This window comes from Trachypithecus francoisi, unplaced genomic scaffold (assembly GCF_009764315.1).
Source record: "Trachypithecus francoisi isolate TF-2019V2 unplaced genomic scaffold, Tfra_2.0 Lachesis_group8, whole genome shotgun sequence".
Taxonomy (NCBI): Eukaryota; Metazoa; Chordata; class Mammalia; order Primates; family Cercopithecidae; genus Trachypithecus; species Trachypithecus francoisi.
This window is the reverse complement of record NW_022681473.1, coordinates 60139369-60159124: the sequence shown is the minus strand read 5'-3', so window position 1 is coordinate 60159124 and position 19756 is coordinate 60139369. Positions and strand designations below refer to the sequence as shown.

General features: G+C 35.7%; 2 protein-coding genes across 2 annotated transcripts in view; both read left to right on the top strand.

Moving 5' to 3' along the window:
• The first annotated feature begins 527 nt into the window (after positions 1 to 527).
• The window catches only part of LOC117080946 (putative olfactory receptor 52P1), a 35009-nt gene continuing 15780 nt past the window's right edge, over positions 528 to 19756 (top strand). The window contains 2 exon segments of the mRNA XM_033206425.1: positions 528 to 1202; positions 2802 to 2884. Of these exon segments, the coding sequence (XP_033062316.1) occupies positions 1181 to 1202; positions 2802 to 2884 (105 nt within the window). The 5' untranslated portion in view covers positions 528 to 1180.
• LOC117080947 (olfactory receptor 52D1-like) lies at positions 5199 to 5886 on the top strand. The gene has a single exon (XM_033206426.1). The coding sequence runs from the start codon at positions 5199 to 5201 to the stop codon at positions 5634 to 5636; it is 438 nt and encodes a 145-aa protein (XP_033062317.1). The 3' UTR covers positions 5637 to 5886.

Here is a 19756-nt window from a genome sequence, read left to right as displayed (position 1 = left end):
TGGCGCGATCTTGGCTCACTGCAACCTCTACCTCCGGGGTTCCTGTGATTCTCCTGCCTCAGCCTCCTGAGTAGCGTGGGCTGCCACGCCTGGTTAATTTTTTTGTATTTTTAATAGAGACGGGGTTTCACCATGTTGGCCAGGCTGGTCTCAAACTCCTGACCTCAGGTGATCCGACTGCCTCAGCCTCCCAAAGTGGTGAGATTACAGGCATGAGCCACCATTCCTGGCCACTCAGGTATTTGAGTAGACTTAATGTGTACCAAATTATCATTAATAAATCCTTTACTTTGCGCTTGAATCCCTCTTCTTGCAGTTAGAGATTTTAGTCTCTTGCTGTTTCATTATGGGCTCAAGGCAAGCCAGTCAGATCTCTGGAGCAGACTTTCTTAAAACAATGATGGAGTCTGAATTTGTTTTTTTAAATAATTTTTATGCCTATGTTTAAGGTATAAAACATGATGTTATAAGATACATATAAACAATAAAACGGTTACTGTAGTGAAGCACAATAGTTGCATCTTAATCTCACTTATATCTGTCAGGCTAGCCAGGCAGAAGTGAAGTTATATGTATTTGTTAGTAACTTTATACCTGAACAGATAGGACCTTAGTAGTGTTTTCCAAAAATGTATCTGTCTGATTTCTTGTCTTCTCAGTTTCTGAGCATACCTGGTATCCCCCAAATCTCATTTCCTCCACGTAAGTAATCCTGGAATTTTGTGTGCAGAAACTTTTGATGACTGCTAAGCTAGAAGTCCTTGCTGCAGCATTCCTAGGTCTGTTTCTATCCAGGGCAAAGTCAGGTGACTGCCTTATTAAGCACACTAACAGAACTTCTTCCTTTAATTAGATAAGCATTCCTTCATCCTTACTCTGCTCTTAATGGTAGCATAGAACACACTGGCTCCTTTTGTGTTGAAGAACCTCACAATGTCACAATAGTTCCTTGACCTCACAGGAAATTAATGAGTGGACATCAATGTAGTATTATATTGGTGTGATTGGGATTACTGGGGAGCCATCTCATGTCATATCCTGCGAGAATGCACCTCATTCAGCTGAGGACCAGTCTTGGATCTTTGAAGAGAGCATTTGACTTAGAAGAGACTGAAACCATACTGTCTTCACCTTTGTATTATGGACTCAAGCCTACGTGTTTTTCAACTTGAGGAACTAAATGCAGTTTCCTCTTTTGAGAGGTGAGTACATAGTTAGAGAAAGGGACTCAGAGATTTCAAAATCATGAGAAATAACAGCGAATATTTTAGTTGGTGCTTATGAAGTTACATTATACGCTTCACATGCTTTTTCTCAATTAAATCTCCATTAAACTCTATCAAGTATTGTCTGAATTTTATAATAGGAAATTGAGGACTATGGGGAATAAGGAAATTGCTCAAAGTAATACAGTTAGCAAGTTAATGTAATAGAGCAATATTTTGAACCTAGGAGGTCTGAACATAGGCGCTGATCTCATATTTTTCAGACTAGACTATAGAAGGAGAGCTTCAGGAGTCAAGTCATACAAGAGTTGTTTGAAGCATTTGAGGAAGACTCAGATTTAGAGATGAATTTCATTTTCTCAGGGAAACCTGCCCTAAGTAGAAACTGTCTCATGCAACTCTTCATCATAGCATATACTGGCATTTTATGCATGTATTGGGAATTATTTGATTAATTTTGTCTTCTTATTAGACTATAAACTTAATAGATCATTGAATATGTATGTTCTTACTCTTAAATGTGTATTTCAAACACCTAGAAGAATAACTGGCACATAATAATATTTCTTTGTCAAAAATATTTTGACAAGTAAATGAAAGGAAAAAGCAGCCTTCAAAAGAACATAAAATTGGAAGCTTAAGACACTGAAGAGAAATCACAGTGTTTAATGTGGGTTGTGGTTATAGACATTGACTCAATAAAAAGAAAAGCATTCTTAAGCTCAGAAAGTCTAAAGTTGAGAATGGCTGCCTCAAAAAGGCAGACTTATACACCACTAAATGATTCCCTGTCATTAGAGATGTATAAGCAACTTCCATGTAATCACTTTTCAGAAGATACTACATTTGGGAGTCAACACCATATAATTAGTGAACTACATATGCTTTGTAATTTACTTCCCAACTAGGTGACAATATTATGTTCCATTGGTTTATCAATAAAGTAAAATAAATAAAAAACAAATAAATAAAAAGAAAATATTAAAAACTTAGATATTGCCAGAAACCGAAAGCATTCATATTTTTAAAAAAATTTTGAGGATGTATCAAAATAACTTTATAAGTAATTAAAACTTGTAATAATGTTATTACCTGTACAATTTACAGTGACCATTAATATAAAGTTAGTATAAACTTGCAGTAGTATACGAGAAATGCTTACTACAGTTACTAAAACAAAAATTATAATGCTATATGAATTTATTCATATGAATAAATACTATATGAGTTGAAATGCTATATGAATTTATTTTCACTATATTCAGCTGAGCAGGAGATTAAAATAAAAATATTCTTTTCTTAAAATTTTTCAATTTTAACTTCAGGGGTACATGCACAGTTTTGTTATATAGGTAAGCTTGTGTCTCAGGGGTTTGCTGTACAGATTATTTCCTCACTCAGGTACTAAGCCTGGTGCCCAATACTTATTTTTTCTACTTCTCTCCCTCCTCCCACTCTTCACCCTCAAGCAAGTCCCAGTGTCTGTTGTTCCCTAAAATAAGGATATTCTTTATAATTATTATAGAACTCTTTAATCCTATCTTAGGTTCTTCCGCATTCTAAAATTCTTTTTAGGTGAGAATGACTGGATGAAGTTAACATTAATATCCCTTCTAGAAACAAGAATCTTTGAACCCCTAAGACTGGACTTCAACAAGGTAAGAATGATGGTTCTGATTTCACCTACAGGAGTCCAGATTTTTTTTCTTATTTTTCTTTCCCATTTTCTTATTTTTCTTTCTATTGGCATAACCTCAAACCACAGAGCAGGCACTCTGAGAAACTCCCCGATTTAAGTTACCTGTAAGTCCCCAGTCTCTCCTTTTCTTCTTTCCTTCCCATGGCATGCTTTATCTTCTTAAGTACATCCTGCAGCACACACTGTGTGGCTATTGGACTTACTGGTCCCAAAGTATCATTACCCTAAAGTATTATATTCTAAAGCTGAGAAAGCAGACTAAGACAGGTATGTTTTATAATCAAATTAATTCATTGGATTAATTAAAAAAGCAGATATTATACAGATTAGGTTATAAATCTGTATAAATGTATTATACAGATTAGGTTAAGTACTGAATCAGAGGTGATAAGGAGCACCTATTAGAACATACAGAATGAAAAGAACATGGGAGGAATCACAGATCCACAGATCCAGCAAGGGAAGATCTTGTCTGATTCATAAGGAAGGCTCCCAAGAGGGAACACTATTTTGCAAACATGGTCACTTACCCAAGTCTGTTAAGAAATTCAATTATTACCAGCCTGGCCAATATGGTGAAACCCCTTCTCTACTAAAAATACAAAAATTAGCGGAGCATGGTGGTGCGTGCTTGTAGTTCCAGCTATTCCAGAGACTGAGGCACGAGACTTGCTTCAACCCGGGAGGCAGAGGTTGCAGTAAGCCAAGATCACACCACTGAGCCCTAGACGACAGAGCAAGACTCAGTCTCCAGAAAAAAATAAAAGAAAAGAAATTTAATTACTGCATTTAATCTTTTATTAATTATTTATTAAATGTTATTTGTTGGCCTAATGTATATAAGGCATAGATGTTGAATACAGAGAACAAAAAATGAGACTCAGAAATTTCACAGTGTAATGGGAAGAGATATATATACATATTTATTAAACAATTTTATATGTCCAAAGGGAGACACGCTGAAGACGCACAGTTCACTCTTCATAGGAGAAGGGATTATAGAAGGACTTCATAGAGAAAAATGTATTCAGCTGGTTTTTGAAAGACTGTTAGGAACTATCCAGGTGACCAAATGAAAACAGCACTTCTATGCAGAAAAAACACCAAATAAAAATGAATACTGGTGTAAGAAAGCATGTTTTTAGACACTTCATGATGCATATATAATTGGAACATGAAATATATGGTGAAATGTGGTGCTAAAAAATACTAGTTAGCAAGAGCAATTGTATCAGACCCCCAGCAAGAGACAGATTACACACTGAAATAATTTGAGGAGAATGTAATACAGAAACCATTTACAAAGGTGTGGTTATATGTAAGAAAACCACAAGTGCTTGTGACATTCCCTAGGTAAGTAGCAGTAGGCACTATTACAACCATTGGATTAAAGACACAAGAGGAAGATATGATTGCGAGAGGGAACCAGAGCCAGAGAAGACTTAGATAGGGATGACATAAGCTTGCAACAGCTTTCTTGGAGAATACTGAAGGAATAAACATCTGACTGTTTTCTTCCTCCCTCCTATCTCTTGTTGGTGTTTTCTATTGCCAAATTCAGCCAGAATGAGAAGGCAAGGGAACCTGTTCATGTAGTTCATAGAGGTCAATGTCTCAGAGCTCAGAACATGATAGAAAGTGGTGGAGAGTAGAACAGAGGAGGTTAATGTAAGATAGTCTGCACAAGATACATGTAGAGAGATCATATTTATATTACAGTTGGTTATATTCACATGATAGAATATTTTGGCAACAATGCAGAGGCTTCACTAGAAGATGGAAATCCTGGAAGTGAACATATTAGTGACAAAGCTATTTTAATAACAGAGACAAGAAGTGAGGAGGGCATGAATTTGAGTAAAATTGGTGGGAATGAAGAAAGGCAAGAAATTGAATGAATAATTAAGAGGAAGAAATGGCTTCTAGGATGACGTTATTTAATTTTTAACCACTTTTAGGAAGATAAGGCCTCTGTTCTCTGCATTATTATGTTCTCTGCATCTATCCCCAATGACACTGCCCTCAACCCTTCAACATTTATTCTGCTTGGAATCCCAGGGATGCAAGACCAACATGTTTGGATTGTCATCCCCTTCTGCTCCATGTATGTCCTTGCTCTGATGGGAAACAGTACTGTCCTCTACATCATTGTAACAGACAGAACTTTGCACGAGCCAGTGTACCTTTTCCTGTGCCTGCTTTCCATCACTGACCTGGTACTTTGTTCGTCTACATTGCCCAAACTGCTAACAATCTTCTGACTTAGGTCTCCCATGATTTCCTACTATGGCTGCCTCACCCAGATGTTTTTTGTTCATGGAGTCTTTGCCACAGAGTCAGCTGTTCTGTTGGCCATGGCTTTTGATCGCTATGTGGCCATCTGCTGTCCACTTCATTATGCATCCATCCTCAATGCCACCATGATTGGGAAGGTTGGTGTAGCATGTGTGATTCATGGTCTTCTCTTTGTTTTCCCCTTTGTCATCTTCATTGAATGCTTACCCTTCTGTGGACATCACATCATTCCCCACACCTACTGTGAGCACACGGGCATAGCCAAGCTTGCCTGTGCCAGCATCAAGCCCAACACCATTTATGGTCTCACTGTGGCACTTTCAATCACTGGCATGGATGTGGTCCTCATTGCCACCTCTTGCCTCCTGATTCTGCTGACTGTGCTGCGCCTGCCCTCTAAGGATGCTCAGCTCTGAGCATTCAGTACTTGCAGAGCCCACATTTGTGTGATTCTTATTTTCTGTATTCCTGCCTTTTTATTTTCCTTTTTCACTCACTGTTTTGGCCACCAAGTACCCCCTCACGTCCACACTGTACTTGCAAATCTCTATCTCCTTGTGCCTTCTGTTCTCAACCCCCTGGTCTAAGGCATCAACACCAGACAGATTCGCCTGAGACTATTTGGCTTTTTTTATGAGGAGGAGGTAACTATACTCTCTACATGCACAGAGGATTAATGGAAAAAGTTATAATTAATCTTTTACTTTCTTTAGCACCTCTTATCCTTGGACTAGAGGTTTCTGCTTCTGCTAATTCTAGCACACCAGTATCATGTATTATTGGAGAGTTTTTGAAGTATTTGTGAGAACCCATCTATACCTGCTAAATATGTAGAATATCATTTTTCTATAAAATTATCCTGTGACCTGTAAATGGGCCTATAGGTCTTGAATATTTCCAGGGAAAGGCAATGTAGTTCACTTGAAAGTAAAAGGCAAGGAGAGTTATTCCCTCCATGTACTGAAATCTCATATGCTAGAGTTGAGGAATTGAGAACACACACACACACAGACACACACACACACACACACACACACAATGAATTAATTATTGCCAGCATTTTCTTAGACCAGGAGAGTCTTCAGTGAGAGTTTCAGCCTAGGCCAGAGATGGCTGTGAGAACTCAACACCCAGGATTAGGTTGACAATACATGAGGAGGACTACAGGGGAGAAGTCTGAAAGCACATAATTCCGTGGGAACCCCATCATACTAGTTTCTCAAGGAAGTAGTCCAAAATATGTCACTTTTGGCCAGATGTGGTGGCTTCTATCTGTAATCCTAGCATTTTGAGAGGCCAAGGTGGGAGGATTGCTTGAGCTTAGGAATTCAAGACTAGCATGGGCAACATGGCTAGACCCTGTCTCCGTAAAAAATTAAAAATTTAGCCAGGCGTGGTATCATGTGTCTGTAGTCCTAGCTACTCGGGAGGCTGAGGTGGGTGATCACTTGAGGCTAGGAGGTTGAGGCTTCAGTGAGCCATGTTTGTGCTACTACATTCCAGCACAGGGAACAGAGTGAGACCCTATCTTAAAATAAAATAATAATAAAAATGTCACTTTGTAGCTAATATAGTCACCTCCTGACTGATGACCTTTGCATTTTTCCTGGCATTTTAAGTGTGATGGACTTATCATGTAAATTATTCTGAGAGGCACTGTGAACTTGATCTAACCTTTTGTTTCCTCCATTAGTCTATAGCACTTTGGATATACAACGGTGCCTAGGACATTGAGTTTCCTGTTAATGCTATCCAGACTGATTGGATGACAGTAAACCTTTCCCAAACAACTGGCTGCCATGTTTTTAGCACAGGCTTACCTTCCACAAGAACTGATGCTCCCCCACTTGGAAAAAATAAATGTGAGTAACCAGTCTATTCTCCTATATAACGCAATAATATTCTCCAGCATCAATTTTTCATCATATATTGTTTATTACCAGAAACTCTTGATCTTTTAAGGCATTCATTCTACTTTTCAACTTCAGTATCTAAGTTTCTTTTTTTTTAAGAGTCTGAGATTGATCCCACCCACAGTTAACTTAGTTTGTAATGTGGTGTTTGATAAATAGGATCCTATAAACAGAGACCACAGTTTCTTTTATTATGTTATAGTAAAATATATATAACATAAACTTTGTTATTTTAATCATTTTTAAGTATATGATTTGTGACATTAATTACATTTACAATCTTGTGTGACTATTACCATTATGTCCAAGACTTTTTATCACCTCAAACAGAAACTCCGTAACCACTAAGCAATAACTCCCCATTCCTCCTTCTACTCACGCCTGGAAATTTCTAATCTTCTTCTTCAAGAGAAAAACCCTATGCAGAAACTTTAGAAATATTCTTCACTTATTTTAGTTGAACATCTGTTCAGAAATATTTCTTGAGGATCAACTATATTCCAGACAATAACATAATTTCACAGGTGACTAAGGCCTAGTGTCAGACTTTAGGAAACCCATGATCTAGAAAGAGAGGAAATAATGTAATAACAACAAAATATGGCATTTTCAGTGATATAGTATAAAAGATACTATGGGAGCGAAGAGGAAAGTATGCATATGTTAAATAATGATATTTTGGACACTGAAGTAATTATCATTTTATGGATTCATCTTAATTCTAGACCCTTTTTTCCACTGGGCTGAAGCAAAAAGGTGCCACGTGTCCATAACATGAGATAATTTTTTTTTTTTTGAGACTGAGTCTCCCTCTATTGCCCAGATTGGAGTGCAGTGGCGCGATCTCTGCTCACTGCAAACTCCACCTCCCGGGTTCAAGCCATCCTCGTGCCTCAGCCTCCTGCGTAGCTGGGATTACAGGTGCCCACCACCATGCCCAGCTAATTTTTGTATTTTTAGTAGAGACAGATTTCACCATGTTGGCCAGGCTGGTCTTGAACTCCTGACCTCAAGTGATCCACCTGCCTCAGCCTCCCAAAGTGCTGGGATTATAGACGTGAACCACTGCTCCCAGTGAGAGAATATTTTTCATCTTCTCATAGTTCTCATGTTGACTAAGTAGGCCGTTTCTATGGAAAATTTTGTATCAAAAATTAATTATAAAAAGCTGCTGCTTGCATATTAAGGAAAGAAAAATTAAACATCTATGAAGACTATCTCCTCTGTTGGAAGTTATTAAAACTCACTTACTTAAGACAACAGGAAATATATCTATACTCAAAACTTAGGTTTATTAATCCTGCTAAAGCAAGCAAGAAAGCATTCCAAAAGAGCCCCTGGGTAACTCAAAAGAGTTGGGAGGGGATTCTTACATGATGTGAGCTTGTTGTGCTTGATAACTTTAAGGAGAGATCTTGGAAGTTTGAGAGGATTCCAGTTTGGATGTGGTCAAGCAATATGGGTAATTTGGAATTGTATATCAATATTTTTTAAATCTAGGAAATGTGAGAACAAAAGTGGGCTAGAATTAACATTGGTAAAGCAAAAGCAGTTACCCATGTTAGCAAGAAGAGTAATTCTGATTGGCTTTCTCTCAATCTTCTTCCAGACTTTGTCACAGAATGGCCTGTCTGTATTGTTCATATTCTTCAGGCTTTGTTTATGTTCAACAGGGGACAACATGTACTAAATTCTGGTGGATTTTTTTTTTAATCTTTCATTGTCCCCTTTTGGCCAAAAGCAGATGAGAACAGCCTTCAACACATTAATTTGTGCATTCCAGTTAACCATTGTCAGAATTGTACTGACAGAAGGTTGCTCAGAAAACAGCCTGTAGTCCTGCATGTTTCTTTTGTTAAATGATGATCTATTGAATAACATAATATGACAATGACTATGCAGTAGTTTTTAAGACTTCAGATTGGTCTTGTATTGTACTGAACAAATGCCATACAGACTATGACCAGCAAGTCAATGATTCGTAGTTTATGTAGTAGGCTATGGAACCAGAGACCTAGATCACCAAACTCAGGCCACATAAAAACATAATCAAATTCCGTTTCAGTTTATTTTTGAGATCCAGGAGACTTTCCTTTAGCTTAACAACACTGTTTCACCTAAAAGGTGGTATTCTCATGGGTACTACAGAAGGTCTTAAGTGTGCCGAATGTCTCCTTGGCTAGCTAAGAAGAAAATGGTTAGTGTTTTTCTGACTATGGGAGGAGCAGTCTAAGACAGTGAACAGGAAGAGGGAGTTAGCTCCCTTTCCAGGAACTTCCTGACTAACCCATACCTACTCATTTTGGAAGTCCATCTAGATGTTCTTCTCGGGAAAATATAGTTCACTAGAAGGCTATAGGTTTTAAATATTTGAAAATCTGTTGGCATTACTCCTTTGTTGCAAGAGAGATTTATGTGTGTCAGGTACGCAGAAGTCCGCCTTTAGAACACAAACATCATTGTTATTGTATCATTTATTACCACAAGATTGGAACAATTTTTTATTTTTTTCAAAAGGAGGAAATTATCTTTGGAATGATGTCGAACCTGTAAAACAGACTAGAGATTACATGAAAATACTCACTACTGTAATAAAAATTGTCCCAATATTTGTCACTACTCCTACTGACCTTGAATATACTGCAAATGATGAAATAAATTTAGCTTATGTATTGTGTTGACTCTAGGTCCGGCCTAATATTTAAAATATTAACGATTGAGGTCAGTGACGTGAGGAAAGTATGATACCAAAAGGAACTTGAGGAAAAAAAGTTGTCTTCTTGAATATTTGAAGGAAGAGTTAATAATTGTTTGGGGGATGACAAATCCAGCATTCAGAGGAATAGCTGTGGTCACACAGCTGTGGTCACACATGCCCCCCAACCCCAGCCCTATCCAGGTATTATTTTGCTTTAAATAGCAGAGAAACATATTATGAGATTAGGCTGTGATTACAGTTAAAACATGTTTAAATGCATTTAGAAACCCTTAGGCAACCACTAAGATATATCAAATTAAGATGATAAAAAATTTTAGCAATAAGGCAAAAAAAGGAGAACAGAGATACAAAAAGTTAATCTTGGTCTGTTGTCTTGGCATGAGAAAGTACACTTCACACCATCATCTGCTAATCAGAAAATTTCGGGTTAACCTTTGCCGTGTAAGGGTCATCTGCTTTTGGAAGATCCTGAAAAATCTTCAGTTTAAGGTTCCAATAAGTATGTACTTACTAACAGTTTTCATTGAAAAAGGCCAATAGTATTGTGAGTTGGAAACATGTATGTAATAATCAATCCTTTGAGGCTTTACTGCTTTGCTGGTTGTTAACAGTACTTGAGAAATTTTCTCCAGTGTGAATCAATGTTAATATTTTTCTGGTGTTTCTAAAATATCTAGTTTCCTCTTTTGCCATTATTTGTAGAAAATAAATAAGTGGCAGGTGAGGAAAAGTGGTTCTTATATGTCGATGATAAGCTTACACAACTCCAGTCAGTGGATCATGTTAACCCACATTATCAAAATCAAGAAGTAAATTCCCAATTGATACAAAACATGTAATTAACTTTTAAGAATTTTTAATCTGTAATCATTCTGGCAATAACAATATATTATTGAAAATGAAGCCACTAATATTTAGGCCTCTTATTTATTCCATGATGTATATCATAAATACAGTTTCTGTGTCTATATTTGAACATAAACATAAATATGTTTTATTTAATGTGAAAAGTAAACAGTCATCAAAATATGTAAATCCTAATTTGGAAAGAGAAAAGCACTTTCACAATAGAATTAATTGAAATTTCGGGAAGTCTTCAGGATTTTCTAGGTATAGAATCACATTGTCAGCAAAGAGAGAATTTGACTTCTTCTTTCCCTATTTGGATACCTTTTATTTCTTTCTCTTGCCTAATTCCTCTGGCTAGAACTTTCAGTACTAAGGGAATGATGAGAGTGAATAGGAATGATGAGTGTGGGCATCCTTGTCTTGCTTCAGTTTCAAGGGGCGTGGTTTCAGCTTTTGCCTGCTCAGTATGATGCTGGCTGTGGGTTTGTCATTGATGACTCTTAATATTTTGAGGTGTGTTCTCCCATGCCTATTCGATTGAGGGGTTTTAGCATGGAGGAATGTGGGATTTTATTAAAATCTTTTTCTGCACCTATTGAGATAATTATGTCATTTTTGTTTTTAATTCTGTTTATGTGGCAAATCACATTTATTTATATGTATATGTTGAACCAACCTAGCATCCTAGGAATGAAGTCTACTTGATCATGATGAACTAATTTTTTGATGTGCTGCTGGATTTGGTTTGCTAGTATTTTCTAGAGGATTTTGGCGTCAGTGTTCATCAGGGGTATTAGCCTATAGTTTTCCTTTTTCATTGTGTCTTTGCCAGGTTTTGTTGTCACGGTGATGGAGGCTTCATAGAATCAGTTAGGGAGGAGTCCCTTCTTGATTTTTTTAGAATATTTTCAGTAGAATTGATACCAGCTCTTCTTTGTATGTCTGGTTAAATTCAGCTGTAAATCTCTCTGGCCTGGAGGTATTTTTGGTTTAGGTTTTTTGTTTGTTTGTTTGTTTTGTTTTTTTATTAGTGGTTCCATTTGGAACTCAATTTTGGTGTGTTTCAATTTCTTCCTGATTCAATCTTGGTATGTTATCTGTTTCCAGGAATTTATTCACTTTTTCTATGTTTTCCAGTTTTTGTACATAGAGGTGTTCATAATACTCTCTGAGGATCTTTTGCATTTCTATGAAGTCAATTGTAATGTTGCCTTTGTCATTTCTGATTGCACTTGTTTGTATCTACATATGGTTTGGCTGTATCACCACCCAAATCTCATCTTGAATTGTAGCTCTCATAATCCCCACATGTCGTGAGAGGGACCCAGTGGGAGGTAATTGAATCATAGGGGTGGTTACCTCCATGTTGTTCACTTGATAATGAGTGAGTTCTCATGAGATCTGGTGGTTTTTATAAGGGAATTTTTCCCCTCATTGCTCTCATTCTTCTCTTTGCTGCTGCCATGAGAAGAAGGACATGTTTGCTTCCCCTTCCACCATGATTGTAAGTTTCCTGAGGCCTCCCCAGCCATGCTGAACTGTGAGCCAATTAAACTTTTTTCCTTTATAAAATACCCAATCTGGGATATGTCTTTATTAGCAGCATGAGAATGAACTAATACAGATCTTTATTTTTTCTTTGCTAATCTAGCTAGTGGTCCATCAATCTTATTCAGCCTTTCAGAGAATCAACTTTTGGTTTTGTTTATTCCTTTTATGAATTTTTCTGTCTCACTTTCACTCAGTTCTGCTCTGAAAATGTATTTCTTTACTTTTGTTAACTTTAGGGGGATTAGTTTGTTTTTATTTTTACAGCTCCTCTTGATTTTGGCTTGTTAATTTGAAATCTAAATATGTGAGGTAGGCATTTAGCACCATAAACTTTTAACACTGCTTTTGCTGTATCACAGATTTTTGTATGTTTTGTCTCTGTTTTCACTTACTTCACAGATTTTTTAAATTTCTACTTTAATTTTACTGTTTACTCAGAAGCCATTCAGGAACAAGTTGTTTAATTTCAACTTAATTATGTGGTTTTGAAAGATCTTCCTGGTATTTATTTCCATTTTTATCCACTGTGATCCAAGTGTACGGTTAGTATAATTTTGATTTTTTTGAATTTATTCAGACTTGATTTATGGTCCAGCATGTGGCTGATCTTGTGGTATATTCCTTGTGCAGATCAGAAGAATGCATATTCTGTGGTTATTGGGCGGACCAATCTGTAGATGTGTATTAGATCCAGTTGGTTCAGTGTCAAATTTAAGTACAGAATTCTTTTGTTAGTTTTCTGTCCTGATGATCTAACACTGCCAATGAGGTGTTGAAGTCCCCCACTATTATTATGTGGCTGAGAAGTAGACCCTAATCCAATAGTAGGGAGCTTCAACACCCCACTTTCAGCATTGGACAGATTAGGCACAATATCAATAACAAAACATAGAACTTAAACTGCAATATCAACCAAGTGTAACTAACAAACATTTAAAGAATTTTTTGTCCAATAACTTCAACTATTCTTTTTTTAATCAGGACATGGAACATATGTTTTAGGATATACCATATTGTAGGGCAGGAAACATGTTAAAATTTTTAAAAATTCAAAATCATATCAAGCATCTTTTCATACTACAATGGAATAAAGGTAGACATAAATAACAAGAGGAAAATCAGAAACTGTACATACACATAGAAATAGACAATGTACTCTTGAATGACCAGTTAATTTCTTTATTGAAAATGAAACTTTATTGAAAATGAAACAAATAAAACTAGAAGAAAAATATACTAAAACCTATGGGATGTAACAATAGCTGTACTGAGAAGAAAGTTTATAGCAATAAATGCTTACCATTAGAAAAGTAGAAAGATTTTAAATAAACAACTAATAATGCACCTCATGAAAGGGGGAAAGCAAGAACAAACAAAATCCAAAATTAGTAGAAATAAGAAGTAATGAAGAGCAGAACAAAAATAAACAAAATAGAGAATAAAAATGCAGTACTAAAGATCAACCAAATGAAATGTTGGTGTTTTGGAAAAATAAAATTGACAAACCATTAACTAGACACAAAAAAGAGAGAAGATGCAATTAATAAAATTAGAAACAAAAAAGTAGACATTGCAACGGATATCACAGACATACAAAAGATTATTAGAGACTACTATAAACAACTCTAAACCAACAAATTGGAAAACCTAGGGAAAACTGATTAAATTCTTTGGCATATATAACTTACCAAAAGTGAACCGGGAAGAAATAGAAAACCTGAATAGATCAGTAACAGGAAATGAGATTAAAATTTTTTATTATTATTATTATACTTCAAGTTCTAGGGTACACGTGCACAATGTACAGGTTTGTTACATATGTATACATGTGCCATGTTGGTGTGCTGCACCCATTAACTCATCATTTACATTAGGTATATCTCCTAATGCTATCCTTCTCCCCTCCCCCGACCTCATGACAGGCCCCGGTGTGTGACGTTCCCTATCCCAATAACAGAGAATGAGATTTACTCAGTAATACAAGTCTCCCAATGAAGGAAAGCCTGAGACAAGATGACATCATTATTAAATTCCACAAAACGTTTAAAGAAGAACTAACACCAATTCTTCTCATACAATTTCAATAATTTGAAAAGGAGAGACTTCTTCCTAACTCATTCTACCAAGCCAGCATTACCGTGATAGCAAAATCAGATTAGCACACAACTAAATAAACAAGCAAAAACCAACAGGCCAGAATCCTAATGAACATAGATAGAAAAACTCCCAAGAAAGTACTAGAAAATTGAATACAACAGCACATCAAATAGATTGAACAACATGATAAAGTGGCATTTACTTCAGAGATCCAAAGATAGTTCAACATATCAATAAACACAAGAAATCAATAAACATAATCTGTCACATCAATAGAATAAAAAACATAGAATTATCTCATTAGAGAAAGAAAAGCATTTCATAAAATTTAATATCTTCCCATGATAAGAACTCTCAACATATGTATAGCAGAAATGTACCTCTATGCAGTAAGGGCCATATACGACAATCCTACAGATAAAACCATACTTGATGGGGAAAAGCTGAATGTTCTTCCTCCATCAAATGTAACAAGATAAATATGCTCACTTCCACCTTTCCTATTCAACATAGTGCTGAAAGTTCTAACCAGAGAAATCAGACAAGAAAAAAAACAAAGGGCATCCATAATGGAAAAGAGGAAATCAAATTTTCCCTCTTTGCAGATGGTATGATCTCATACAGAAAAACTTAAAGACTCCACTGAAAAACTCCTAGAACTGACAAATTCAGTAAAGTTGCAGGATATAAAATCAACATAAAACAATCAGTAATGTTTTTATAAACCAATAGTGCACAAACTAAAAAAAAAATCAAGACAGCAATCTCATATACAGTAGCTACAAAAAAACCCAACTTTTTTGATCTTTTAATAATACCCATTCTGACTGCTATTAGAGAATATCTCATTGTGATTTTGATTTGCATTTCTCTAATGATTAATAATATTGAGCATTTTTTTTTTTTTTTTTTTTTTTGAGACAGAGTCTCGCTCTGTCGCCCAGGCTGGAGTGCAATGGCCGGATCTCAGCTCACTGCAAGCTCCGCCTCCCGGGTTTATGCCATTCTCCTGCCTCAGCCTCCCGAGTAGCTGGGACTACAGGCGCCCGCTGCTTCGCCCGGCTATTTTGTATTTTTTAGTAGAGACGGGGTTTCACCATGTTAGCCAGGATGGTCTTGATCTCCTGACCTCGTGATCCGCCCGTCTCGGCCTCCCAAAGTGCTGGGATTACAGGCTTGAGCCACCGCGCCCGGCCATATTGAGCATTTTTATATGCTTGCTGGCCACATGTATGTCTTCTTTTGAAAAATGACTGTTCATGGTTCTTGCCCTACTTTTTAATGGGGTTGTTTGGTTTACTTGTTAATTTAAGTTTCTTATAGATTCTGGATATTAGACCTTTGTCAGATGCAGATGCTGGAGAGGTTGTGGAGAAAAAGAAATGCTCATATGCTGCTGGTGGGAATGTAAATTAGTTCAGCCATTGTGGAAAGCACTGTGGCAATTTCTCAAAAAACTTGAAAAAGAAGTACCATTAGACCCAGCAATCACATTACTAGGTACATACCCAAAGAAATATAAATTATTCTACCTTAAAGACACATGCACACGTACGTTCTTCACATCACTTCTTACAATAGCAAAGTCCTGGAGTCAACCTACATGGCCATCAATGGTAGACTGGATAAAGAAAATGTGCTAAACATACACCATGGAATACTATACACTCATGAAAAATGAAATCATACCTTTTGCAGCAACATGGATGCAGCTGGAGGCCATAATCCCAAGCAAACTAACACAGGAACAGAAAAATAAATACTGCATATTCTCATTTATAAGTGGGTGCTAAACATTGAGTACATGTGGACACAAATAAGGGAACAATAGATACTGGGGCCTACTTGAGGGTGGAGGATGGGAGGAGGGAGAGGATAAAAAAGCTACCCATCAGGTACTATGCTTATTACCTGGGTGACAAAATAATCAGCACACCAAATCCCTGTGACATGCCATTTACCTGTGTAAGAAACCAGCATGTGTATCCCTGCACGTAAAATAAAAGTTAAAAAGTTTTCTTTTTCTTAAAGAAAAAGGAAGAGAGAAAGAGCAGAGAAAATGCTTTGAGATATTTGGAATTTGGCTAACTACACTTGTGAGTTCTAAAAGGGCAAACAGAAGAGGTTTGATTTGAGAGATGAAAGAGATTGGGAAAGGAAGCAAGATAGACATTGTATTACAGAATATGTGGAAAGTTCTCTTCAGTTTTAGTTTCATTTAAAAAAGTGGAGAATTGAAACCATTAGCTAAATGATTCAGTTGTTTGTTCTGCTCAGAATTTTAGATTATTATGTTAATTTTACTGTTTAGCTTGTATTGTGCAGTTATAATTTCATATATTATCAAAGATGAAACATACAATAATAAAGAGAAGAGATAAAAACTGAAAAAATAATAAAATAACTAGGATTAAATTTAACCAAGCAGGTGAAAACTTCTACGATGAAAACTGCAACACATTGATAAAAATAAATTAAAATGGGAAAAACGGGAAAAGTATCTCATGTTCATGGATTGAAAAAATTACTATACTAAGTAGTATAGCATAGTTATACTATCCAATGTAATTGACAGACTCAATGCAATCACTGTCAAATACCAAAAGCATTCTTCCCATGAATAGAAAAAACAATCCTAAAATTTGTATGGAACAAAAGGCCGTGAATAATCAAAGCAATCCTAAGAGGGTGAAAGAAGCTAGAAGTATCATACTGCCTGACTTCACAATACAATATAAGTCTAGAATAACCAAAATATCATGGCAGTGGTATTAAAACAGACACATGGACCAATGGAACTGCATAGAGAACCCAATAATAAATTCCCAAACTTACAGCCAAGTGATTTTCAACTAAGGCACCAAGAATACACATTGGGAAAAGGAAATTCTCTTCAATGAATGGTGCTGGATAAACTGGATATTCATATGCTGAAGAAAGAAACTAGACCCTATCTGTCATCATATATTAAAATCAACTCAAAATGAATTAAAGACTCAAATGTAACACTTAAATCTATAAAAATACTAGAACAAAATATAAGGAAAAAGCTTCATGACATTGGAATGGGTGAAGATTTTATGGGAAAGACTTTAAAGCACAGGTAATGAAAACAAAAATAGGCAAATGAGATTATATCAAGTGAAAGAGCTTCTGCACAACAAAGGAACTGGCAGAATGAGAGACAACTTGTAGAATGGGAGAAGGTATTTGCAAACTATCGATCCTACGAGAGATTAATATTAAGAAAGTACAGGGAACTCAACAGCAAAAAACAAATAATTTGATTAAAAATAAGCAAAGGATCTGAGCAGACTTTTTTTTTTTTTAAAGAAGACATACAAATAGCCAAGTACGTGAAAAAAAAAAAGTTCAACATCGCTAATCATCAGGGAAATGCAAGTCAAAACCACAAAGAGAGATAATCTCATTCCAGTTAGAATGACTACTATCAAAAAGGCAAAAAGTAACAAATGCAGGCAAGGATTTGGAGGAAAGAGAACTCTTTAATTTTTTTTTTTTTTAATTTTACTTTAAGTTCTGGAATACATGTGCAGAATGTGCAGGTTTGTTATATACATATAAATGTGCCATGGTGGTTTGCTGCACCTATCAACCCATCGTCTAGGTTTTAAGCTCCACATGGACTATGTTATTTGCCCTAATGCTCTCCCTCGCCTTGACTCCCACCCCCCGGCAGGCCCTGGTGTGTGATGTTCCCCTTCCTGTGTCCATGTCCATCTCATTGTTCAACTCTCACTTCTGAGTGAGAACATGTGGTGTTTGGTTTTCTGTTCCTGTGTTAGTTTGCTGAGAATGATGGTTTCCAGCTTCATCCATGTTCCTGCAAAGGACATGAACTCATTCTTTTTAATGGCTGCATAGTGTTCCATGGTGTATATGTGCCAGATTTTCTTTATCCAGTCTATCATTGCTGGGCATTTGGGTTGGTTCCAAGTCTTTGCTATTGTAAGTAGTGCTACAATAAACATACATATGCATGTGTCTTTACAGTAGAATGATTTATAATCCTTTGGGTATATATCCAGTAACGGGATTGCTGGGTCAAATGGTATTTCTGTTTCTAGATCCTTGAAGAATTGCCACACTGTCTTCCACAATGGTTGACCTAATTTACACTCCCACCAACAGTATAAAAGCATTCCTATTTCAGAGGAAAGAGAACTCTTACATGCCATTAGTGGGAATGTAAATAAGTAGAGGCATTATGGAAATCAGTAAGGCATTTTCTCAAAAAACTAAAAACTAGAACTACCAGATATGACCTAGCAATTGTAGTGCTGAGTATTGAAAAGAAAAAAATCATTATGTCAAAAATATTAATACATCTGAACTCCCATGTTTTTTGCAGAATTATTCACAATAGCTAAAATATGGAATCAACCTAAGTGTCTATCAACAGATGAATGGATAAAGAAAAGATGGTATATAGACAAAATGAAATACTGTTTAGCCATAAAAGTAAATGAAATTCTGTCATTCATGGCAACATAGATGAGATTGGAGGACATTATCTTAAGTGAGATAAACCAGGCACAGAAAGATAAAAATCACATGTTTTCATTCATATTTTGCAGCTAAAAAGGTTGCTCTCAAGCAGAGTAGAAAGATGACTATAGGGGGCTATGAATAATCAGTGGAGCACAAGATAGGAATATGTTGGTTAACAGATACAAACTTACAATTTGATAGAAGAAATACATTCTATTGTTCTATAGCACTGTAGGGTGACTATAGTTAACTCTAATTTATTGTATATTTTCAAATAGCTAGAAGAGAGATTTTTGGATGTTCTCAACGCAAAGACATAATAAATGATTGAGGTGATGGATATAATAATTACCTTAATTTGATTAATATACGTTTTATACATGCATTGAAATGTCATTTTCTACTGCATAAATATGTACAGTCATTGTACATCAATTAAATATAAAATAAAAATTAAAAATATGGAGGTATTTAAATATCATTTTTAACTCAATTTGGTATTTATGTAAGGTTTTAATGATAACTAAAATATGTAAATTATTATTTAATTTGTTACATGAAGCCCCTATCATTTGAAATAGTGTAAGACTTTGGCAAGTAAGATGCTTTAAAAAGATATCAATTATTAGAATTTTATGGAATTAAACATCACTTTATATTTTTATAATCTTTAAAATAAAATGTTGATATATTAAAAAATATAGGACATTTAGAAAGTTTAAATTATGAGAACTTAACTCAGTTTTGTATAAACTAGTATATTGTGTTAACATTATCATGGCTTGGTAAAATCAAAGAGAAAATGTAGAGTTGAGGTTTTTAAAAAATTAATAATTTAATGTATCCCCAATTTATCTAGTCAACAGAAATATTGACCAAACTTTTAAAAACAAAA

Coding starts and splice junctions, on each gene's coding strand:
- LOC117080947 (XM_033206426.1), top strand. CDS start 5,199: ATGATTTCCTACTATGGCTGCCTCACCCAGATGTTTTTTGTTCATGGA.